The 26,201-nt window shown below is 45.1% G+C and overlaps 1 protein-coding gene across 1 annotated transcript; it reads left to right on the top strand.

Moving 5' to 3' along the window:
• Nucleotides 1-93: 93 nt before the first annotated feature.
• Nucleotides 94-25,920, top strand: ssh1a (slingshot protein phosphatase 1a). The gene is made up of 15 exons (XM_062417322.1): nucleotides 94-552; nucleotides 8,816-8,853; nucleotides 16,164-16,264; nucleotides 18,834-18,898; nucleotides 19,747-19,868; nucleotides 20,398-20,466; nucleotides 20,664-20,729; nucleotides 21,020-21,214; nucleotides 21,366-21,459; nucleotides 21,615-21,743; nucleotides 21,919-21,965; nucleotides 22,080-22,226; nucleotides 23,545-23,745; nucleotides 23,854-24,556; nucleotides 24,720-25,920. The coding sequence occupies exons 1-15, from the start codon at nucleotides 472-474 to the stop codon at nucleotides 25,794-25,796; spliced, it is 3,135 nt and encodes a 1,044-aa protein (XP_062273306.1). The 5' UTR covers nucleotides 94-471; the 3' UTR covers nucleotides 25,797-25,920.
• Nucleotides 25,921-26,201: the final 281 nt, after the last annotated feature.

Raw genomic sequence — 26,201 nt, forward strand, 5'->3', positions numbered from 1 at the left:
CTTCTGTCAGTTTCAACTTAATAGGCTACAGAGAAAATTGTTTAAAAAAAAAAAAAATGTTGGAAGGGTACCGATAACAGGCACGTCGGTAATTTCACTAGTTTAAAGAATATGTTGTTTAATGCAAGTATTTTGTAGTGTGTATATAGTCTTTTTTTATAGCTACTGCTTTGACTTTCTTGTGTTTATACCTGAACTGCCTTGTTTACAGGTGGTATGCAATACATGTTCCTTGCTTCATTATTATTGTTATCTTATTATGATAAAATAATCTAAACGAAAGCTCCACTGGGATGGACCGGGCCTTGGAGGCACCACCTCCTGCACAGACAGCGCTGCCTGCAGGATATCACCGCTTCTCTCCATCCATCCGTCCATCCATCAGTTGTATGTGTGGTTAGCCCAGCAGCAGCAGCAGCTAGCAGCTCTCCAGGCCACAGCGGCCGGCCGGTGCATCCTCAGCTTCCAGCCATGGCGTTGGTTACTCTGCAGCGGTCCCCGACCCCGAGCGCCGCATCCACCGCCAGCACAGCCACCACGACCGCGGGAGAGGTCAGTTTGATGCCGGGTGAACCGAAACGCTTCCCTGGTGTGGGTGAGGTGGAAAGGATGAGGGAGAGATGGAAAGATGTAGCCGGGGAACAAGGCCCGCTGATTGAAGCTAAATTAGCAGCGTTATTGAACGTGTTGTGCTATGTCGTTAGCCGGCGGTAGCTAGCATCGTCTTCGTTACTACTAATAATAACCAGATATATCGATGGTTAACACATATGCCAGTAGAGCTGTTAAATAATTGAAAAAAAGCCTGACATATGTTAGCTTGGTTGGAGTTGTTAATATAGTAGTATTAATAAAGAAATAACTGTAACGTTAGCAGTAGTTGGCAAGTGTCTTATGAATGATATAAGCTGCAGCTAGCGTTAGCTGTTTATGATGTGACTGGCTGACATTGAAATTAAGGTTTTATTTCTTTATCGTTTTTATCAAACTGTCCACCTGGCACAAAGTCCAAACGACGTTAACAACCTGACCTGCAGTCCGCTCATAGCCAAATTCACATTACTTTGGCTTTAAGGATTAAAAATAATAGTAATGAGGTGTCGATGTTTTATCGCGGTTGCTATTTTCTCATTAGCAGACAACAAACAGAAGATTTTCATGTCACAGGGTTGTCCTGTTGGTTCATAGGGAGGATGGGGAAGTAGTTATTTCCTTTTAAGTAAACACTCATTATGTGTAAATGATTTAGGATTCCCCATTATTTCTATCTGATACCTCCCTATAACTCCGGAGAGTTTGAGCTGTGTAGGTTCTGGACCCACAAAGCAAGAATAAGTGACTGTGTTTGCCTCATTTATAATCATTCAAAATAACTTCCCTTTGCTATTTTCAAGTACGGTTATTCGTATTCACTGCCGGATGGGGGCGCTAACTACCAACTGTAGTATACTACAGTAGCTCACCTCCTGTCTTGTATGACCACATCAGAGAAAACAGATTTGATATATATAGCTGCGTTAATGTATAATCATCAGTGTTTGAGCAAAAGATGGGTTAATCTAGACAAAGTCAGGCAATATACATCTTTTTCAATAGACTGAGGTTTTCAAAACCACGCATGTTGTAACAGATGTCCTTATTGCAGATAGATTGCTCCTTTTTAATGAAGTGGTTTGTTAGTTTGACTGGGTTTCGTCCCTGTACCTCCTTGTCCTGCTGTGTAGTCCTGCAGCCTGACGAGGTTGGACTGTAGACTATATAAAGTCTACGGGTTGCACAGATAAAGCTGTCAGGAAGCTGCTGCAGCTATGATGTCATCTACTCATGAGGGGCGGGTGGGGTGGTGGAGTACTACAGGAGGCGCAGAGAAATAAAGCTGAGGTAAACAGGGATGAAATAGGTGGTGAAATGTTGGTAATATTTAAGAGTTTTTCACCTAATACTCAGTTACGGAGAGTTAGTTCGTTGAAGTGAAATGAAGTATCTGTTACTCCCATTGTAGAATAATTGGTTCTTAAATAAATTGTACTCCCACATACACGTTTTCCAACATTAAACATTAAGGTATTTAAACATTCTAATGCGTATTTCAGTAGCCAGAAATAGGATTTCATCATTTACATGCCTTAATTGTTACCCCCTCTAATGCTTTGTGTAATCATGTATGTTAAGCATTATTCCAGTCAGAATTTGATATTTTTTCCCCAAATAAATTACTATACTTTTTGTCAAAGTCAGTCATGAATGTCAACACATTGAGTGTTGCTGTGTTATGTATTTTTACTTCTCATGCATCAACTTCACCAGTATACAACAAAACAAACAAAAGTATGGATTTACCTTAAATTGGTCAAAGAGGACTGGGTGAGTTTTGGTAAATCACAATTTTAGACATGACTCAGTCTCTCCATTAAAAGCTTCATGACTAGGAGCTGTATTTTGGTGCAAAAACACAAGACACAGCAAACCTGTTAAAGCAGATGAAACAGAGGTTTGCTGCACTGTGCTCCAAAACTGTTCAATATGGATTTTGTCCAGATGTTACAGAGTGTGGTGGGCTTTAAGCAGGATAAGATGCAGGACTGTGATCAAGCGGAGTAATATTTTTGGCTTAGAATGCTGCAGTGTGTGCAGACTGGTCGGCTGAACTTGTCAAAATTGTCACACAGCCTGATCACCAGCAGCATAATAAGGCATAATCGCAATTTCTTGTCATCTAATTGGTTGCAGACTTTGGTTCTCTTTCATAATATTTCGTTCGATGTCTCACTATGGGATGCACGCCTCGCTGCAGCCCTCAGAAGCATTTATCTCATTACGCCAATCCTGATTGGCTGGTGAACGTGTCCGTCCGCCACAGGTAGTCCCACCTACCTTAAATAGCTCATGCGGACGGCACCACCCTCATTCAAACACCTCTTCTCACTCGGAGCATATCTCGCGTCCAGAGCTAGCTAGCTTAACTGTCCATAGACGGATCTTATTTAGCTTCTGTCGCTGGGCGCTACTAGCTTAGGACATTTTTTCTGCTTCGTCGGTCACACCAGATCGAACTCAGTGCTTTCCTGCCCTCCACGGCTTGGTCAGCACTGCTCTCGACGCCCCACCACGGCTACTCGAGCACCGGGCATTAGCACACCAGCTAATTCTCGGCTTCTTCACGGTTAGCACACCAGCTAACTGCCTCGGCTCCCTGCCTGCACACCAGCTCGCACGGAATGGAGGCTAAAACCCCTCACACCAGAGGGCACGGAGACTCCGGAGCCAGACTCTGTCGCTGCGGGAATAAGATATCGAGCATGGATCCACACCAGGTCTGCTCGTGCTGTCTTGGGCTGGAACACGCCCGGGCGGCTATCGAGGTCCCCGGCTCGTGTCAACACTGTGCGGTGTTCACCATCAAGAGTCTCCGCAGACGACTAGCCCGCCAGGCTAGCCTGTCTGGACATGACCCCTATCTCTCTTCCGACGGCGCCGCCGTCGAGGGCGGAGAGGAGGTGGGGGTCGCTGCGGTGGCGACACCGGAGGCTAGCGCCAGCTGGGGCTCCCAGCTCGAGCTAGCCGCGGTTCCCCCGCTGGAGGAAGACGTCCTGGATTTGGACTATGGGGAAGATGATGATGGCGCCTTGGATCTCCTCATATCAGAGGATGAAGAAGAGGATGACATCTTCATCACACCGGCTCGGGCTGCAAAGCCCGCGGCTTCCGTCGACTCTCGGGATGGAGACGAGAGTAGCACACCAGCTTCTCCCTCCCCCAGCTCGGACATGCTCGACGTGTGCAAGCGCGCAGCTGCCCGGCTGGGCATCCCCTGGCCCGCTGTCGTAGCTGAGATCACCAGATCACGCTACGAGGGGAAGAAATTGCCCTTGGCCAAGAGCGCGACGAAGCAACTTCTCCCCGTCTTCCCGGAGCTGCTGGAGGAGGTGGCGCGCTCATGGAGAGACCGCCCCTACAGCAGCCGGAGCCCGGTTCCCGGGGCCTCGTCCCTCGACTGTGAGGCGATGGAGAGCCTGGGTCTGCTCCGCATGCCTCCGATGGAGCCACTTGTTGCAGCTCACCTTCACCCCCAGCTGTCAGCGGTGTCCTCCCGGAGCCCCAGCCTGCCGTCCAAGTCCGACCGTTTTCAGTCAGCCCTGACTGAGAAAGCGTACAAGGCGGTGGCGCTCTCGGCCAGAGCGCTCAATGTCCTCTCGCTGCTCACGGCTTACCAGGCTGAGTTGTGCGAGGATGTTGTGCAAACTCAGGACTCAGCTGCGTGGGAGGAGATACCGGTCATCACCGACCTGTGTCTCCGTGTCCAACGCTGCGCGGTCCAGGCCACGGGTAGAGCGATGGGGACCATGGTTCTGCAGGAGCGAGCGCGGTGGCTCAACCTCGCCAGCCTGTCAGACAGAGAGAAGGACGACGTCCTGGACATGCCCATTGTCCCGGAGGGGATTTTTGGTTCCGCCCTAGCATCGATGCAACAACGGTGTGAAGCCAAAAAGAAGGAAGACGAAGCTCTCAAGCTCTGCCTCCCTCGCAAGCCCCCAGCTCCCTCTCCACCTGCGCAGCGTAAATCATTCGCGCAGGCTGCTTCCCGGGTTTCGCAGTTCAAAATACCGAAACATCCGAAGCCTCAGCCCGCCCCGCCGCCCGTGCCCGGTCGGCCCGGCTGGTTCAAGAAGCCCTCGGCCCCAGCTACAGCTCCGCCGGCACAGCCCGCGCAAGCTACCAGCCACCAGGCCAGGAAGAAAAAGAGAGCGGCCTGACAGCCCCTCTCGTCACCGGTGATGCAGCTGGAAGTTCCCTGTTCTCCAGCTCCACCTGTTTGGCTTCCGAGCGTGCACTCCGGGGCCCCCCACGCCCCCATCTCCCAGCTGCCACGGACCGTGCCAGGGCAGACCGGGAGAGACGGACATCTGACGGCAGAGGGTTCAGCGGTTGCCCCTCTCCCATGTCCACAAGCACGCACACACACACAAGTTTTCATAAAGAAAATAAAATGTGTCCCGCTGTCGCATCCGGGCCAAGTGCCGAGGGCGCAGCTAATAAAAGCCAAAACTATAAAAATAAACAGCGCGGTGGCGGCACCTGCTGTCCCACCCCCGGGGAAAGCTGCGGCTTTTCCCGGGGTGAGGGCAGTGAGGTCCCCGTCACTGCGTTGTCCTCCCGGGCCAAAGTGCACAGCACCGCCCAGAGGCCATGTCAGTTTTCCACCACGAGAGGGCGCCACCGCACCGCGGTTGGGACCTCTCATGGTGGAAGAGCTGCAGCGCGTCTCACCTCTCTGCCGCAGGTGGCAGAGGTGGGCTGCGCTGGCAGCTTCGCCCTGGGTGTTGAAGACGATTTTGAGGGGTTACAGGCTGCAGTTTGCCGCTGTTCCCCCTCGATTCGCCGGCATAATACACTCCCAGGCTCAGGGAGAGTCAGCTCGTGTTTTGCAAGAGGAAATCCTCTCACTGTTAAACAAAGGAGCAATCTGTGTCGTTCCTCCCGCACAGTGTCAGAGCGGTTTTTACTCCAGGTACTTTCTGGTCCCAAAACGGGGGGGGAGTGGTATTCGCCCTATCCTGGATCTACGTGCTCTGAACAAATTTCTCAGGAAATACAAGTTCAGGATGCTCACACACGCATCCCTGCTGCGCCTGGTGCGACAGAACGATTGGTTCACTTCTGTCGATCTGAAAGACGCGTATTTCCACATTCCAATATATCCTCCCTACAGAAAGTATCTGAGGTTCGCTTTCCAGGGGACGTGCTACGAGTACCGCGTGCTCCCATTCGGTCTGTCTTTAAGCCCGAGGGTGTTCGTCCGGTGCACGGAAGCGGCGATAGCCCCACTGAGACAGCAGGGCATTCGCTTGGCCACATATCTGGACGATTGGCTACTTTTGGCACAATCGAGGCAGGAGGCCATGGCGCATACGCGTATTCTCACATGGCACCTATTGGACCTGGGTTTTGTGATAAACGCGGAAAAGAGCATGCTGTGCCCGACACAGGACATAATCTTTCTGGGATTATCCCTGGACTCGGTGATTTTCACGGCGCGCCTCTCGGCGGAGCGAGTGAGAGCTTTCAGAGCATGTCTCGCGCTTTTCCATCCAGGCAAATCTGTTCAATTCAGATTGTGTCTTCGATTACTCGGACTGATGGCGTCAGCCATTCTCGTGGTTCGTCTCGGTCGCCTCCACATGCGGGAATTCCAGCTCTGGGTGGCCTCATGCGGGCTGGATCCCGTGCGTCATGGCGCACGGAGAGTGTTGGTTACGCCGGGGTGCGTCAGGGCACTGCGCCACTGGCGAGCCCCGTCGTTTCTGACCCGCGGGGTGCCCATGGGCTCTGTCCTGTCCAGGAAGGTGGTCACTACGGACGCCAGCCTGACAGGGTGGGGCGGAATTCACGAGGGCCGGTCAGTGAGGGGCCGCTGGAGTGTGGACCTCCAGCGGTCTCACATAAATTTTCTGGAACTTTCAGCGGTGTTCCTCTCCCTGAAACACTTCCTTCCGTCTCTCATGGGCCATCATGTCCTGGTGAGGACGGACAATACGACGACGGTAGCGTACATCAACCGCCAAGGGGGGTTGCGCTCTCGTCAGTTGCACATGCTGGCACGCAGACTGATCCTGTGGAGCTGCGGTCGTCTCCTCTCCCTGAGGGCGACGCACGTCCCGGGAGCTCTGAACACGGGCGCGGACCTGTTGTCCAGGGGCGCGCCGGTATACGGGGAGTGGACTCTGCACCCAGAGATTGTGGAACAGATATGGGCCCGTTATGGTCGGGCCGCGGTGGATCTGTTCGCGTCAAGAGGAAACGCGCAGTGCGCGCTGTTTTACTCTCTGCGCAACCTGGATGCTCCCCTCGGCATAGACGCACTAGCGCACGTCTGGCCGCACGAGCTTCTTTACGCGTTCCCTCCCCTGGCCCTGATACCCCCCACTCTGTCCAGAGTGAGGGACCACGGCCACGCGCTGATTCTGATAGCTCCGCATTGGCCTGCAATGCATTGGCTGGCGGAGATATATCGGTTGCTGTGCGCGCAACCTTGGCAGCTCCCGCTGCGCAGGGACCTGTTATCACAGGGGGGGGGGACGGTTTTCCACCCGCACCCAGAACGCCTGGCGCTGTGGGTTTGGCCCCTGAGTGGTTCAATTTGTCAGCTGTGGGACTCCCACAGCGTGTGATTTCCACTATACAAAGTGCTCGAGCCTCTTCCACTAGGTCTCTGTATGACTGTAAGTGGAGAGTGTTTGAGGACTGGTGTCACAGAAATGGCCACGTTCCTTTTCAGTGTCCAGTAGGTGTGATATTGTCATTCTTACAGGACCTGATTGACAAACGAAAAGCCTTCTCCACAGTTAAAGTGTACTTGGCAGCTATAGCCGCCTGTCACGTGGGGTTTGGGAAACAAACAGCGAGCCAGCACCCGCTGGTTTGCCGTTTTATGAAGGGAGCGCGCAGGCTTCTCCCCGTGTCCAGACCGCTGGTGCCACCATGGGATCTGGCTGTGGTTCTGGAGGGGCTCAAGGGTCCTCCTTTTGAGCCGCTGGGGGGAGCAGGCTTGAAACACCTGTCTCTCAAGACAGTGTTGTTACTGGCTCTGGCTTCGGCTAAACGGGTTAGTGACATCCATGCGCTTTCGGTGCATCCATCATGCACTCAGCTTTACCCGGGGGATGTGAGGATGATTTTGAAGCCCAACCCGGCCTTTGTGCCTAAGGTAGTGGGCTCATGTTCTCCTATTGACCTTGTGGCCTTTGCTGCCTCGCCTGGAGAGCAGCGGTCACATGCGTTATGTCCAGTCCGTGCGGTGCGCACTTACATGGACAGGACTAAGGGTTTCAGGAGGAGCGATCAGCTGTTTGTCTCCTGGGCTAATCCTCATAAGGGGAAACCTGTCACAAAGCAGCGCCTGTCCCACTGGGTCGTGGAGGCGATTGCTTTGGCTTATACGAGTCAGGGTTTGCAGACGCCTGCGGGTCTGCGGGCGCACTCGACTCGGGGCTTGGCCGCATCCTGGGCCTTATTCAGGGGAGTTTCTGTTCAGGACATCTGTGCTGCAGCGAGTTGGTCCTCGCCTCTCACTTTTGTCCGTTTTTATATGCTGGACGTCTCCGCTCCGTGCTTGGCACGCGCGGTTTTGCTGTCCTGATTGGAACAGAGTACCTTTTTCCCTGTGGGTTGGTGGACGCTCGATAAGCTTGTCTGGCAATACGGGAGCAACCATATCACATAGTGAGACATCGAACGAAATATTATGAAAGAGAACTTTAGGTTATTTACATAACCCCGGTTCTCTGAGTAATATGAGTGAGATGTCTCACCAGACTACCCTTCTTGCTTGGGCGAGTGAGAAGAGGTGCTTATCTTGAATGAGGGTGGTGCCGTCCGCATGAGCTATTTAAGGTAGGTGGGACTACCTGTGGCGGACGGACACGTTCACCAGCCAATCAGGATTGGCGTAATGAGATAAATGCTTCTGAGGGCTGCAGCGAGGCGTGCATCCCATAGTGAGACATCTCACTCATATTACTCAGAGAACCGGGGTTATGTAAATAACCTAAAGTTTTTTTATTATGCTTACTTTTTACTTCTATTCAGGTGGCACTGACGGCATTACATAATATCACACACCTGTATTTTGTATTGACCACACTGGTATTTGCTCATAGTACTATATTTGACATTTTACATTTTGACACAAGTTTAAAATGTAATTAAAGCTTATGAGACATGTAGCCTCTGTCTAAGTGACGTGCTGACAGTCTGTTAATAATCCCATAACGTCTGTCTAGTGTGGTATTCATTTTTCCTCTTATCTGTATTGCAGGATTTTGGGAGTGAAGATGAACGGCGAATAAATCAAAGGTAAGTTTACTCAAAGTTTAGATCAGCTCCTTTGTTGCATGGTACATGGCAAAGCAGGTCAAATTTTATGAACAGGTGTTGTTGACTGATTGACTGCATCAGTCTTTGAGTCATTTACTGAAATCTGGACTGGTGGCAGACTAGCTGGCATCAACGAATGAACAACCGAGTGTCAGTGTAATAAAACTTGCCTGTCTGTCTGTCTTGTTGGCAGAGTCATCAATTCATAATAGCCAACTGTAAAACCGTGTTATTCTCAGTAGTTTTTTTTAGGTAATATGTTGACAGGTGTGCCTGTATTTTTTTATCAGCACTCAGACTGATAAACGTGTTCCTGATCCATGCATCATCAGTTGAGTCACTTTGGCCTCTCCACAGCTTTTTGTTTTTAGCTTTTCCACAAAGTGCATGTACTGCATGTGTCGACAGAAAGTTGATTATAATGTTGATACTTGGTTGTTGTATGACATAAAGCAGAAGACACACACACAATTAACCTCTCCCACCGTGCCAGTTGTGGTACGACCTCATTGTTTGATTCGTAGTTGAACGGAGACATTAGAGGCCCTGTTTTAACTGCACGAGTGCTACAACAAGTGCAAGATGGTAGGTCTTAAACACACAGACTGTGTGGCTGTCTCCATGCACACCTGCTATTTTGGTTCATGTATGTGCAGCAGTGCGGCATGCAAAAGGGCTGAGTGAATATATCAGATATATTTCAATAATAATTATAATGTATTCACCTCACCCATGGTCACATAGTGTAGACATTTTTACACAATAGCATTTGCACTACAGGGTGTTTCAAGGATAAAACATGAGCTAAAAAGAAAGTTGGAAAAGAGGCTGTGCTGAGCCCTGCTAACTCCTTCATAAAAAAGCAGAATAGTTTTAACTGACCGGTCTGATGTGTGTGGTTATGCTGTAGCAGTCTGGTGTAGTTTTAAGGCGATTTTAATTAAAGTGAACACTGAACAGTCATGTGTAACAGCACTGTGCTCTGGCAAGGCACTTCTCAGAGACTGCGGATTTATCAACGCTGCCTTCATATACTGCAATTTAATGTACTGAAGGAGAAGCTTTTCACTCATTCATTTACAGATCAGTGCACACTGATTTACTGACTTTCCTGCTTTAATCACATTAAATATGTGATTAAATATATTTTCTGTGCAGATTTTGGTTGGAGAGTGTTTAATTGAAATCAATCATTTATATTTAAACAGTTTTAATCTGTTGTTGCAGCATGTCTGCAGTCGCTGTTTTCAGGCCAACATCTAGGACCAAATTTCAACCAAAATATAATAACTATCTTTGCACTACTTAATTTGAATGAACCTCCAACCCCCCTGCACCCCCAGTTATTTGAAGACATCATTGATTTTTAAAACATTTTACAGCAGAAAACGATTATTTATCAAAAATAATTAAATGATAGATGACTTTATTCTAAAAAATAATTGCAGCACTTCTGTGTATGGTTTTGTTTTCTGTGGATTAGAGATCAGTGCTTTTCATATTGTGACAGAGTGACTCAGTCATTTTTCTAAAGAATAATTATAATCATCTGTGAGTCCCTGGAGCCATTTCAAAGTCAGAAAAGCCAACTGCAAACCAACCATAATAAGTTTGTTTATTGGAGAGATCTAAGTTTCAGTTCAGATGTGTAATGACGTGTTTATTTGGTAAGAAAAATACATTAATGTTTGTCAAAGCCTCGCTGTCATGACAGTGCAGGTCTGTGTGTGTAATTCGTATTGACAAAATACTCTTTAGTAATTTGAACATGCGTTCTTGGTATGAGTTTGTAATTTGTTATTTTTTTAATGTCTTATATGCACAAAACTTCATTTTTGGATAATAATATGTAAAACATTTCTGACCCCAAAAATGACCAAATGCATTATTCTAGTTTCTATCAGTTATGCAACAGTCTATGAAATGCCCCCGAGCTGTGCATGTGTGTCAGAACGATCTATGCGTGATGCAAGTCCTGTCATGCCTCAAGATTGTTTCCATTTTTGAGGGTCTGGTAAGCCACGTTATGCAATTCAATTCATGTTTCATAATATTATAGTATATTAAGTTGTAGAGCTGTGAACGGATATTTTAAATTCAATTATATAATCGAATTTTAAAAAACAAACAAACAGAAATTCGATTGTGAAAATTAATATTAAATTGTGGATACACAAGTAGCACCACCGTGGCTGGTTGTCTTGTACGTTTCGTGTGGGCCGCTGCACTGAATGAGCTGTATGACAGACAGGAGTCACACAACTACACTTTTTGGGCAGTTAATCGAAAAACTTTATCAAAATCATAGTATGACCAACTGCAATTTTAAATTCACAGGAGATGCAGTATTTTTTAAAGGTGAAATGTGTGAATATTGTGGTGCTGCAGACTTAAGAAAACATCTTTGTTTGGTACAGATCTCTACAAAAATCACACCATAATCATTTTAATGTTCTTAAATGAAAATGAAATTACTGTAAAAATGATCTTTCCCTCAAATATTGCAAATCATATTAGTATCATATCAATATCAGTCAAAATAATCACAGTTAGATATATATTTTTTAATTGTTCAGACCTAATCACTTCATTGATTGAAAAGAAATGTAGGTCAAACTAAGGACAGGGCTACAGTATTTAAATCAAGTTATACTATATAGGACATTATTTTTTTTATTTTGCAATGTGTATGCCTATAGATGTTTTTAAAAAAAAGGTTTATGTTTAAATAAATACACCTAGTAGTTATGTCTCTCCGTGTATTGGTTTGCCCTCTTATGGACAAAATGCGTAAAAATAAATATTCAAACAGTTCAAACCTAACCTAGTTCAAAGGAATAATTGAACACCCTTTTTGGCAGCCCTATTAAGTTGTCTTTTTATTTGTCATATTTCTCTTTAGATCAGGGTGTACTGAACTAGTACACCACCACTGATAGATCCATCTGTTGATGGACAGCTAAATGGCTGCCAAGTGGGAATATTTGCACTTGATGTTCTTAGCTGACCTTGATAATGATGACAAGCCCTAGAGGTTGATGGAAGCCAAAGTAAACATCATGCAGGTGTTTGAGGCACTGAACCGATGAATGATTTCATCTTACCACCTTGTACAAGGCAGAGCTAGGCAAGAGGCAGAATTGGGCAATTGTGTTTTTATGCAGATAGACATGGAGTGCAGGGCTTATAATGAAGAGGAGGGATTCAGTACAGAGAGTAAGACGAAGGATCCATGAAGACAAAGTCAATAACAGTCACCACAGTACTTTCTCCCTCAAATAGCTTGTTTGTTAAGGCTGCTTTAAATACCATAATATGTCAAAATACTTAAACACTGGATTTGAATGTAGAATATGAGTGGATAGAAGAAGAAATGTAGGCCGAACTGTAGCAGAAGCGTCTAGTTTGATCTTTCCTTGGCAACATGATGATGTCATCAGTTACATGCGCAGGCCAACCCCCCCCAAAAAAACAACAACACCTGAGGAGGTTTGTTCCTCTCTGTGTCGTTGCTCACTCTCTACCCCTATCTGTTGTGTCAGTGAGAAAATGCCAGCATTATGCAACTAACCGCCCCAAGAGGAGCCTTTTTTCCCCCCTCATTGTATCGGTGTGTGCAAAACACTCCAAGACCATGGAGCCACGCAGCCTTGTTGTATTGAGTCCTCCTGTGTGTAATCCTGCACCACTTCCACATACCGGCACCTGGCGATTCAGAGCAGTGGCTTATAGGACATCTGGTCTTGCTTGGCCCTGTCCAGGTCCATCTGGCTCCTGCTCCAACAACAAACTATACCTTAATGCTGTGACATGCCATCAACTTTGCTTGCTGCTGCTGAAGCTTGGCCTCATGTGTGGAGACCGTACCTCAGTCCAACCTAGTCCCTTCACTTCTAGATGCAACTGACACGTAGTGCCGTCCAAGTTATCACCTGGACCATGACTGAGCCCACATCAGCTTGTGGAGTGTCTGCTAGTGGGCATGTGTTACAGACGTTGTCCTATTGTCGGGAAAGAATAGGAGGGCTATCTTGTTATGCGTGTCGCAGAGCTATTGTAAATGTCTGTCAGCAAATCCTTCCAGATTAGCAGAGTTGTGCCACTTCATTGTGCGTGTGTGTGCGGGGGAAGTTTGCATGCTCAGTGTGAGAAGTAAAGTGAGAAAGAAGGTTATAGCCTACATTATTTTAACCCCAAACAGAGACTAATCTTCAGGCTCAGTTTCAACAGATCTTTTGGGCTCAAACTTCATAAAGTTGTTTTCATTACACCAGGTCTGTATTTTTTTTCTGCATCTACAAAGAGCAAGTAACTATTTTTGCAGATCAAAGGCATAATTGTTCTTCCTCAACCATTGCACCATCAAATAATCTTAACACATTGTGGTTTTATTTGCGGTATATGTGAATGACAGCCAACGCTGGCCACTTGAAGGAGAGAGACAAGATAATCCCTCCCTTATAAGCCCTGGTATAATGAGATTTGGGAGTTTTGGGAGATTGCCAGTTCTCACTGCCCTTTCCATCCATGCTTGGCCCATGTGTTAAGCTCCCTGGAGGCAGTACCTTGGATTCTGTTGACCCAAAAGGTGGCATGCACATCAGGACATCCCATTTGGAAGTTTTGGCACAATGCCTTTGTCTGGCCTTTTTTTCTCTCCCTCTAGTTGAACAAGTGGTTGCACTTCTCCCGGCGCTCTCAGTGAACGGATTTCTGTTGGACAGAACAGCACAGTCCTAAAAGTGGACTTGTTTCGCACTGGATGAGTGGAAACCTGTTGGTAATTTTTCACTGAGTCAGACCTGATGAAAGAGGAATGTACAGAATCGCAGAGTCCATGCTCAAGCAAGGGGAAATCCATCTCCTCTGAGTTGTACCAGATTCGTCGCCCTCTGCAAACTTCTGGATATTTGCTCGAGTCCGTTGTTCTTCCCGACAACAAACACAAGAGTGACATTTACTCTTTGTCTTTTTTGAGTGTTAGAGGGAGCAGACAAGCGCAGTTGTGTGAGGGCAGGGAGTGGAGGCTACGGGGAGTGGAGGCTGCGGTACGTCCCTCCAGGCAGGAGTCTGACTGGCACACACAGACGCTCAGATGAGGGAGGAGGAAACAGAGGGAGTGGCGTTCAAACAGACGGCACCTCTCCACTGAGCAGCACAGATGATGTGTCTGTCACTCAAAAGCAGAGTCCTGAAACCACCGACATCCTTCTGTTGCACTTTGCTCGCTCACTGTTTCTGGAGGCTGATGAAGAGGAGGTAGTTTGTGCGGGAGGCCTGGGTTTGCTTCTTTCAACAGGATGCATCTGGTTGTAGAACCCTTTCAGGAGGCCGTGATGAAGATCCTACCTTATTTTGTGGAGAACGCTGTGTTGACCCAGAGTGAGATAAACCGCATGTGAGTTCTTCACTGATGATGTTTAAGAGCAATACTCAAAACTTTACCACGGTTTGGTCCATGCAGTTGGCGATGTGATATTGTGATTTTAAATATGATTCAAGTTTTAGTTCATTAGTTCAGTGTTTGTCTGAATGTTTGGCCGGGTCACTTCATGATCTCAGCTGATTTGCACTTCTATCAAAAAAACAATCATTCACTGGCAGCTGCTATTCAAAGGAACATAAATCACTGTAATAGCTGTATTTCTTGTACTCTTCATCTGCAGTATATGGCCTGACGTGTTGGCGTTCGGTGTCTTTTACAGTGAATGGGGTATAGGTGCTGTAGGTTGGAATCATGTGGAATCATTGAAGCTATCCGCCGAGCTTTTCTGTCATAGTCTTTGTTTGCTTTGATACCAGATGTATTTTTAGCTCTAGTGTTTGTGGAGAGGCTGATAGCAGGGTGCCGCAGGGCAAGAGACAGTAGAGCTGAGGCTGTTTAATTAGGATGTCTGAGTAGGGCCTGTGAAACACTGGGTCAGCTTTTGATTTACACACATCCTCAGGTTTCACTAGTCTGCAAATTTAAAGTTTTTGGGAAGTTATCAGGTGCAACAGTTCTGCGGACTTTAAGTTGGGAAGAATGAGCAGTAGGGATTTGTTCACAGTATTGGGCAGTAATGGAGCTGTGGCCCTCTTTTTGCTCTTGTGATTGCCTCATATATTATCCATCATTCCCTGACAGTACACCCTCCTGACAGCCTCGTAAATCTCAAACACTGAACAGACTGAAACTAAAATCCACCAAAGTGAGACAAAAGCACTTGCTGAGAAGTGTCCACCCCCATGCTTTGTCACTGTGGAACTTTTTTCTGTGGCGCTGGGGGCGGAGGGAATTTATTGTGAGGTGCACAAAATGATGTCCATTGTTCCCAGAAAATCATCTGTTTGGCCCAGGCCTGCTCTTCTGTACGTGGGTTTTGAAAGTCTAATCAGAGAGAGCTGATTGAGCGTTTTTTAGAGCTTGTCAGGGTTATTGTAGTTAGTGACACTGGCTGGACATAAAAATGTGATGCAGAAAATTGTAGTCATTAATGTCAGTTTAGATGATCACTTTTACGCTGACAGTTTATGGTAAGTGCAGCAATTATGTTGCTGTGTTTAGAGACAGGTCTGTCTTAAGTGTGGATTGTGGATCTTGTTCCTGTCACCTGTCAGCTCTGTACTTTGCTAATGATGTCTTTAAATGCCAGACTGCACACTCAGTATGTGTGCATGTGTTCCACCCTGCTGCCAGGTAGATTCAGGATGTATGAATGTGCTCACTTTGTGTTTCACTGACACAGAATGATTGAATTCAGTCTGGAGGAAACACCTCAGTGCCTTTTTATATTGCAGTTCCTTGCTTATGTCATCTTTTGACAGCTCCAAAGTCTAACCTGAGAAAGTCAGGTTTGTTTGTTTTTTTACAGGCAGGTGTGAACTGTTATTGTGATTGCTGCTTTTCAGTCATTTTGTGAACGTTTGTACCTGCAGTTGACACTTATTTAGGGCTGTGTTGCATTAGACCAAGCCAGCAGAGAGCTGATAAGTCAAATCTGCGTGCAGCCCATGCAGCAGAAAAAAGACAGATAAGCATTCAGGATCAAAGCTTGATTCATGGCTGCTAGAGACCTGAGGTCTGTCTCTGTAACGTGGCAGCTGGGCTTTTCCACTCAGCTGTTGTGGTAATTCAGCGGCAGCAGACAACCATGATTTATGCTCATCTCACTTCCTGCCTCTGCTGAACTGAACCGACCTGTTAAAGCTGAATACTTGGGCTGAGCTGCTGCTCTGCTGAGTGCTGTCTGATGTATAGCGTCTTACGTTTCGGTGATTATAACTCGTGTCTCCCGTTTGTTTTGCAGCCTGAGTGAGAGCTTCTTCATGGTGAAGGGTGCTGCTCTCTTCCTGCAGCAGGGGAGCAGTCACCAGGGCCAGAAAGCACATCCTCACCACAAACATGCAGGTGAGACCCACAAGGCCACAACACTCACAAAGCTCAACAGCAGTTCACCTGATTATCCACATCTTTCCAAACTGTTGTTGTGATCTCATCAATCTGCTCGACAGACCCTCAGGTGATTATTTAGTCCAGGTTATGTTGCAGGTTCGTCTGATGAGTTAATGTTCTGCAGCAGATGTTTGTATCTGAAGTGAGGATGACGAAGGCTGCCTTGTTGATAAGCATGTTCCAGACGTATAGCTTAGGCAGATTAGAGCTTAAATCCAGCGTATGGTAGCACTGTCCACTTATGTTGACGGTTAAAAGACGGCCTTGTTGTTTTATTATCTTGAGTTGCTTCCATTTTTCTTATGATGCTACATTTACTGAGTTATGGGTACAGAAGGTAAATGTGACTATGCTCAGTTCACCTGCATGACATTTTGTTCATTTGATGATTTTTACTGAAGAAACAGCAATAATGAGACATGATAAAAGCTTAAATTAGCTTAATTTGTAATTGAGTTTGAAGGTAAAACATTTTTTTGGCAACATGTAAATTAACTGCACTGGAACAGAACAGGATGACATTGATCGTTCACTACAGTTATAGAGGACAGTGCTGCTGACTTTAGTTTGAACTCCGAGTGTCTTTATTAGTGCTTGACTGCAGTGGCCTGAATGATGATTACAAAGACTTTTGCTTCCCTACACGCCGACTTTACCCTGGTGACTTAACTGTATAGAAAATGAATAAATGTGGAGACACTCTGCTTTTATTGTATTGTTTCAAATCTGAGGTCACACAACAAGTTGGCATGAGCGATGACCTGGCCGGTGTCTTCAATCAAAGGGCTGTTTTTAAAATGTCAACATTGAAAGCCACGATTAATAGCTTAGCTTTAAAGACACTAGGCGGACCTGGCCTGATGGGAAATCAGTGCCAGCCAACAGCCAAAATCATGCCAAACCATTTGGCAAGTCGTGGCTGTGTCCACTCTACCAGCCACTTTGTCAGGTAGCCCACATATTTGCTGGTCCTGCTTTGTTATCCAAAACGTTTGGCTAGAGAAATAGCTGTGTGATTTCCCAGTGACCATGGCCTTCTGGGAAAAAAAGAGACAGTGATGTGACTTTTGTACAGTGCTCAATAAAGGTATTAAAGCTAGAAGTAGCCGCTGCACACAGAATCAGATGTCTTTTGTTTGTCGAAACACTATTTGTAATTGTGGAGAAACAGTGAATGGTCACTTTAAGAGACTAGAGTTTTATAGGGCATAGAAGTAGAGCAAGTGGTGTCAGTCGAGGTTCTCCGTTGAACTGGTTTGAACCTTTCACATCATCATGGACACATGATACATAATTGTCTGTAGATGTATTTATGTTTCTGTGTAAGACTCTAGTTGGTTGCAGCTGTTATGATTTGAAACAGATGCCAACTGGGCGTTCACATAGAAAGTGAGGCCATAAACTTGCTCGTCTTTTAAAACAGTTTGTCTATCAAAACCAAATTTATACCAGATTTTCACAGCCTGCTGATAGATCAGTGACTAATGTATTTTACAGCATTGTAGGAAATGTGTTTGAAGTCTTCAGCTGTGTCAGTACAGCTATTGTTGCATTGTGGAGAAGTTTTACCATAATTAAGCTGAATCTTCCAATGTTTTTATTTTTATCTTGAAGGACAATTTAGCCAATTTGAGTTTCTCAATATTTTATTACATTTTCAGCATTTTTGTGACAATTTATACATGCATTTACATACATCAGTTAAAGGTAATTTACCCAGTTTGACAAACGTCTGGCGCTCTTGTGAATTAAATTACATCAGAATCATGATTTCTTTTGCAAGCTAATTTTAGTCTGCAGTTGTTTGCACCAGAACTTCAAAAGGATTTGTTTATTGTTAATCAGATTTTTTTTTTATATATATATATATATTATCATTTGAGCGAAGATAAATTAAGTTATAAGTCACACTTTACAAAGAGGACTGTACGTGACCAGGCAGAGAGTTGAGGACTTTTTGTTTCATGCCTGTAATTAAAAGCAGTGAGTATGACATGATGTATCGACCTGTTGCAACATGTCACAAACGCGCTCTCCATCAACGGCTGCCTCACGTTGCTGTTGGTCCTGCTGATCTCCACACCCTGTTTTATTTTCAAGCTTCATTGACATATCTCAGCTCAGACCTGCACAACAAGTGCTCAGGGATGTAAGAAAGACAAAGACAAGCTCTTGAATTGTAGTTTTATAAGAATATTAATAATGATAACAAATATACTTGTCAGTCCACTTCTCTTCAATCACATGTCTATTGATTTAAAATAAAACATTGCTGAACAGGTTTTGTTGTTATTTAGGCTTTCTTCAACACTAGGGAGCACTGTTATTTCACAGACTGGAGTAATGCCTTTCAGTATATGAGCTCATTGTGTCCCAGCATGCATTATTTTTCTCAATAATGTTCTCACTCAATGTTTAAAACAGACTCTCTTTTAAGTCAAACTTTATCAGTTGAATGTCGATGTAGATTTATAATCAGCCACCGCTCATCAAGGATCAATTTCTTTATGATCTTCCTCAACAGGCGACTTACCTCAACACCTGCAGGTGATGATAAACATCCTTCGTTCGGAGGACAGAATCAAACTGGTGAGACAGTATAAGTACATGCATACATCAAAACATGCACACGCACACATACGCACACACACACACACACACACACACACACACACACACACACACACACACACACACACACACACACACACACACACACACACACACACACACACACCAGCAACTTAACAACCTGGCATAGAAACCCACCAGAATACATTTTATTGTGTACTTAAGATGCTTATTTGCCCACTGCAATTATTAGCTCATGAGCGCAGGCTTGAACACACTCAGGAGAGCATTACCAAATGTTTCCATGGTTTGTCTCTGTGTTAGTGCAAAGCAGTTATTTCATTTTATGTTTACCGCCTCGGTTCTCCCACGTCCTGAGGGCTCCGGTACCCTATTACATCAAGTTTGAAATTCAGTTTCCTTCGCACATCCAGCTGTGACTCTTTGTTGGACATAGGAGGGTCAATGTGTCTGAGTGCCCATTTCATTGTCTCTATAGTATTTGCTGTGGTGTACAATCAAGTTTTACACTCCAGTAAGGGGGCGTTGATAAGAACAAACTTGTCATACTAAGATTATTTGGATAAACAATGTTTCACTCCACAAGTGTGAATTTTAAAGCTGATACAAATACAAAAATTGTAAATCTTATATTTAACATACTTTAATTTGATCATTTGTATGCCAAAAGTGACACAATCTCAGAGAAACTCTTCCTTAAATATCACAGTAAATAAATGTAATCTGGCTCGGCAGCACTTACATAGCTACTACCACACAAGCAGGAAACAAGATCTCTTACTCTGGATGTGAGTAAACAGGAAATATAACTTTGTATTAAACATAATCTGTCCGCCCCTGTGCAGGCAGTGAGGCTGGAGAGTGCATGGTCAGATCGTGTGCGGTACCTGGTGGTGTTGTACACCAGTGGGCGACAGGACACAGAGGAGAACATCCTACTGGGAATCGACTTCACCAGCAAAGACTGGTAGGAATATTAGGGCTGTTTGTGGGGTTTTATGATCACTGCTTGGTAGATAGACATAAACAAAAGGTTAGGAGCCATTTATAATTTATCATAAATATTTAATAACTTTTTGTTATGATTTGACATTTATTTGCATGTATGAATGCAAACAACGCCTCAAACATAGACTAGAGCTGCTCTACACACAATGAACAGCACAAAGATTGTACAGTCAGTTGGTTACTTTGAGTTTTATTATCACTGAGCTTTGTTTTATTACAGCGTTGTCAGCTTTGAACTAAAATATGATCCTTTGTGCACAAAAAACCCCACATCTTTTACTTTTTGTAAAACTGCTTAAGACATTATACTGTTCCTACAAACAGTTATTTTAGATGTAATTCTATTATTTCTTGGTCTGATCGATAATTAAGATTACAGTTACAATTTGTTTTGTTTTTTTAATATCACATTGCACATGAGACATTACAAGGAGAAAAGAAGACATTTTTTATTTGCCTGGTTTTGAATTTTCATTGTCCTCTGCCAGCAAAAGCTGTTCGATCGGCATGGTGCTACCTCTGTGGAGTGACACAAAAATCCATCTGGATGGAGATGGGTGAGTTTCTTCTGTCAGTGTGACCCCTGTTTGTAAGGACAGAGAACACATCTGATGCATTTAATCCAGTAATATATCTCTACCTTTTACCCCACACTGTGCTTACACATGACTCTACAGATGAACATAACACATATGCATTGATCTTCATGATGCTCCATTTCAGGTAATGACTGTCTGTTTTGTTTGCTCCTCAGGGGCTTTACAGTGAACACAGCGGGTCGGACTCATGTCTTCAAACCTGTGTCAGTGCAGGCTATGTGGTGAGTTATAAACAGCCTCTGGAGCCACAGTGGCTATCTACAGTTTCATGACACAGCACAATAAATCCCCTGATTGCATGTGATGAACACATGTGGCACTCAGCTGCAGAGAGGGAGGTTGATGTTGTACTGCTCCATTCTGCCACCTGCTGGTATTGAAGGGCACACGCAGAGCACTGCTTAGAGCTTTTAATAGATTTTAAACAGCACAGTCATTGTATTTTTATTATTGTACTTCCTTCAGTCATCTATAACTCTGACCTCTCTTTTTCCTAACCACCACAATCTAGGTCAGCTATCCAGGTGCTGCACAAGGCATGTGAGGTGTCACGCAGGTACAACTACTTCCCTGGAGGTATGGCTCTCACCTGGATGGGCTACTATGAGAGCTGCATTGCTTCAGATCAGAGCTGCATCAATGAGTGGAACGCCATGAAGGATTTGGAGACAACAAGGCCGGACTCGCCCACTATGTTTGTCGACAAGTCAGTGAACAGACACTCAAATCCAATTTTTAATTTAAAAACTATACTAATCACTTCCAACCTTATGGTTGAAGGTGTGTGATGTCACAAACAGCTCTTATTTTGTGAATGCTGTCCACATGTCGAAAATGTAAGACTTCCTCTCTGGCAGGCCTTCAGAAAGAGAGAGGACAGAGTGCCTTGTTAAAGCCAAACTCAGAAGCATCATGACGTGCCAGGATCTTGAGAATGTCACCTGCAAACAGGTAAATATGATGCACAATGAATTAAGCTACTGTTTTGTGTTTTTCTTGTGGTGTACTTTTTATTTGCTCAAAATACAATAACCAAACACATTTGTGCACATTTTGCACAATTGATGATGCTTGTGATTTAATGCCAGAACTCTTCTTTTTTATAGATCCGTACAGAGTTGGAACAACACATGAACTGCAACCTGAAAGAGTACAAAGAGTTCATCGACAATGAGATGCTGCTGATCCTGGGCCAGATGGATAAAGCCACTCTCATCTTTGACCACGTCTACCTGGTGGGACAATTATACTATCTCTTACATGCACCAAAACATCTGTTACGTCTGTTGTTTCCTGTGAACAACTTAGATAGGACGATTCCCTCTCCGTTCCCTCCCAAAAGAAGACAGAAGTCTGACAGATTTAAAAACAAACTCAGTCTAAACTGTATTTTCCCTCATTTGTTTTTAGGGCTCTGAGTGGAATGCATCTAACTTGGAGGAGCTACAAGAGTCAGGGTAATTTTTTTATATTGTGGAGGAGCAATGATAACCACACGCAAAACATATTTTCATTGTGATTTGAGCAAGAAAGAATGTTGTTGATGAATTAACATTATCTTTCCTCCCCAGGGTGGGCTATATCCTCAACGTTACCCGGGAGATAGACAACTTCTTTCCAGGCACATTCAGTTATCACAACATACGCGTCTACGATGAAGAGGCCACTGACCTGCTGGCTCACTGGAATGACACGTACAACTTCATTGTTAAAGCAAAGTGAGTCCTGAGTGGAACATGTAGTTATCAGATTATAAAAACAATTCCTCCTCTCGGGACACTCGCATGTGATTGTGAAATGTCAAATTATAAAAATCTCATTTCACACATTAATAAAGGATTTTAGGGTCAAAGCTGACAGACAAAAGAAGTCATTGGAAAGTTGATGCAAAATATTAATTTTCAGCATGTTTTCGATTAAATTTCTATAACTGTACTATTGGGTGTTCCAATATTTTTTCACTTTTCATTCAGTATTTGATTTGGTAATTTCAATAATAATTGAAATTAAATACTAATAATAATTTTTAGCCTTTATAAATTCCAAAGTGAGACTTAAAGAAAAACAGAACTAGGCCAAGAAATAGTGGATTGTCACCAGTTTATTATGATTAGCCTGTTTCCACTGCAGGAACTGTTTCAGGATCTTAGGAACTTCTGCGTTTTGGCCGACTAAATTTAGTTGCCCTTTTAGTTGTCCCCCTGCCAGAGTTCCTGGTGCCACAGTAGTGCTACTTTCCAATTGACTGGACTTTTTGGTTGTTTTTTTTTTACAGGACTGAACATTGCTGATCAAATACAAAACTGGTGACTGTTACAGCTTACAATTAAGAAACACTGGGATCCACAAGTATCAGAACAAGGGATACAAAGTTTTGGTTTTGGATTCCCCACTAGTATAAAAAGAGCCAGAGATACAGACAGTGTGCGCAAATGAGCTTAAAGCACAAGCGAATGATATTGAGCAGTGATCAGGTGAGCTAACGACCAAAAAAGTGAGAGAGGAAGTAGCAATGAGAGAACAAAGTGAGAAAAACAAATCTCAATTTGCTGATATCTTTCATTACAGTTCTGTTCTAAAATAGAAATAAATTACCATGAAACGCTGTTTTGTTTTTTTGTGGAACTCTGGAGTTTTCTGTCTCCATTTCCACCTCTGTATTTTTGTTTGCATCAATTCATTATATCCATCAACACTAAATACAAAGAACAACACAAAAAATCAGCGTTATTAAAAATGTGATTTTAAAAAAACAAAAAAAACGTTATTGTTATACTGTGAGTTTCTCTGATGGCAAAGTCGTATTTTAATCAATTTTCAGACCAATTTGTCTAATCTTCACAGTTTTTCAGATGTGGTGAAAAGGCAAACAGGAATGAGCAAAAGAGACTAGAGTTAAGTTCCTGTGGCTCCATAGATTCTGGACTTAAGTGGATTAAAAGTGCCATATATATATATATATATATATATATATATACATATACATACATAATTAAATAATAATAATAATAATTATTGTATAATTCTCCCCCACAGAAAGAACCACTCCAAGTGTCTAGTTCACTGCAAGATGGGCGTTAGTCGGTCTGCCTCCACTGTTATTGCTTACGCAATGAAGGAGTTCGGCTGGTCACTAGAGAAGGCATACAACTTTGTCAAGCAAAAGAGGAGCATCACGCGACCTAACCCAGCTTTCATGAGACAGCTTGCAGAGTACGAGGGAATCCTAGACGCCAGGTATAGTCCCTCACTTGATGTGTTGGCACAGTTCAATTTACTGTCTGTCTTTTCTCAATCAACGTGTTATTTACCTCTCTCTCTCTTTCTGAATTTGTATATTCACAGTAAACAGCGTCACAACAAGCTGTGGCATCCAGATGCAGACTGTGAGATGGCAGAGGGGCAGCAGGGGTTGGCACAGTGTTGTGGGGGAGAGGAGGGAGGTCACCAGACCCCAGAGCCGGGGATGTCTCCCTGCTGTGAGGAGGCGCTGTCTGATAAAGGTGCAGCATGCCCTTCCCCATGCAGGACTGTTTCACTGGAGATCGATCCTGCCTACAACAACTATTATTTCCGCCGGCTCTCTGACTCAGCACTGGACAGTGAGCCCTCGACACCTGTGCGTGGTCCTCCTCTCCTGGGCATGGAAAAGGTCTTCATAGAAATCGAGGATGTGGAGCGTGACGCCCTGCTGGACGATGAAGCATTTGATGGGCGAGAAGGTCTGCCATTGCCCTCCTTTGGGCCTTCAGCAGAGGGTACCGCTGCCCAGACCAGCAGTCGTGGCCTGGAACCCCTGGAGGAGCTCCGTCTGCGGCTGGAGTTTAGCACAGTGGAGGAGGAGGATGAGGAGGAAGTGCAAAAGGAGGAGGCAGAGATGGAGGTGCTCATGCAGCCAGATGACGGAGGGGGTGGGGAAGGAGGTGGAGGAGAGGAAACGCAAGATGTGGAGGTAGAAGGCGATACGGAGGGTAACGGGATGGACCTGGCAAGCCTCAATGAAAATTCCAACAACAACAACCATTTGAGCACACCAGATAATCTCTTTGTGAGTTTGAATTACATTATAAACTTTAATCAATACTGTATTAGTTTATGTGAATTATGATTAACCTAAATTTCGCTATCAAACTGTTTAACTTTATGAATCTAGTGTATGGAAATGATCACTCTCCCTTTGACATTTATTTTTCTTTTTTCTGGTTATTTAGGAAATCCCTCCTCCACTCTTTTTGGATTCTAAGTCCAAGCAGAAAGAAGTCTCTCCAACTCTGGTTTCAAAGTTTTGCCTTAACTCCAGCCCTGTTGAAGTCCCAGCTGCTTCAATACCACCATTCCATACCTCTGCTGAAGGCCTCCAGCCTTCAGTGGGACTGCTGCACCCCTGTAGCCCTCTGTGTGACTGTGCCAACTGTACTGCCTCCCCTCCCAGAGCTGTAATTGAGAGAGAGGGGCAGCCGGGAGACTCACTGCACCCAGCGGATGCGAAGGACAGTGGTGATTTGTTAGAGGTAAACACAGAGAGTGAGAAAAGGCAATCTGCAGCCTCTTCAGAGGCTCTCCCTGAGCTGATGAGAATGGATTTGGAGGAAGAGACGCCTGGGATGGCCTGCTTTGGCCAACAACAGGAGACCCTTTTGCAGTTGCGGACGTCTGGTCTGGTTCGCCGACGAGCCGAGAGACTTGAGAAACTTTCAGGTTTGTCTCAGGAAAGTCTGCACTCTCTGAAACCTTTGCACGAATGCCACATGTCCAAGAACAGCCCCTTTCACACCGAGGAGGAGGGAGAGTTCTCTGGTTTTACCGGGGAGTTCACGAAATCTTCTACACCATGCCAAGTTCGGTTAGAGCCACTGGTGGTGCCACTGACCAATGAAGCCTTGTTGGGGGTGGTGGGGTCTGGGTTGTTCACACCCACCTCCTCGCCTCACGGCTCCACCTTGACACGCAGCTCCAGCAGTGACAGTCTGCGCAGCGTGAGGGGGAAACCTGGCCTCGTCCGTCAGAGGGCGCAGGAGATTGAGACCCGCATGCGTCTGGCAGGCCTAACCGTGTCCTCGAGGCTCAAGAGGTCCAACTCGCTGGCTAAATTGGGCAGCCTCAATTTCTCCTCCGAAGACCTGTGCTCAGCCTGCTCCTCAGACGCAGGAACACTACTACTCCTTTCGCTGTCCCCAGAGCCAGACCATGGCCTAGAGTGGGAGTCCTCCAGCACTTCTGCTCAGCCCCGGCTCTGCAAGGACCTGCACACTCCAGAGAGAGCACTACCTGGTGAGCCAAGAAGCTGACACGTCAAGTGGAGGTTATATGCACTCCACCCACCCCCTCATCTCTCACCCTGTGGAGATGTGGAGGGATGTACAGAAGGAGGAGGAGGAGAGAGTTGAGTCTACAGAAACAAATTTTTTTTTTTTTTAAACAAAAAAAAACTGAACAATGCCAACTGTCGTTACAAGGAGCGTACACTCCTTTGCCACATTGTTTCTCAAACTGCTGTTCACAGTGATGAAAGTCATATTGCTGTATCTGACAAGTGTGTAAAGCCATCAGTTCACCTCTAACTTGGTTTGATTCATGGACAAACAAGTGCCTTACGTATGAGACCAGAGGCACAGAGCTGTGTGTTAGACTGCAGGATGAGACGGTACAAAAAGGTTGATAACCTTTAACTTCACAGCTATTTAGTACCTGAT

This window comes from Scomber scombrus, chromosome 4 (assembly GCF_963691925.1).
Source record: "Scomber scombrus chromosome 4, fScoSco1.1, whole genome shotgun sequence".
Taxonomy (NCBI): Eukaryota; Metazoa; Chordata; class Actinopteri; order Scombriformes; family Scombridae; genus Scomber; species Scomber scombrus.

Coding starts and splice junctions, on each gene's coding strand:
- ssh1a (XM_062417322.1), top strand. CDS start 472: ATGGCGTTGGTTACTCTGCAGCGGTCCCCGACCCCGAGCGCCGCATCC. Junction 16,265..18,833: donor TCCTCACCACAAACATGCAG/GTGAGACCCACA, acceptor CTTCCTCAACAG/GCGACTTACCTCAACACCTG. Junction 20,730..21,019: donor GTGTCAGTGCAGGCTATGTG/GTGAGTTATAAA, acceptor ACCACAATCTAG/GTCAGCTATCCAGGTGCTGC.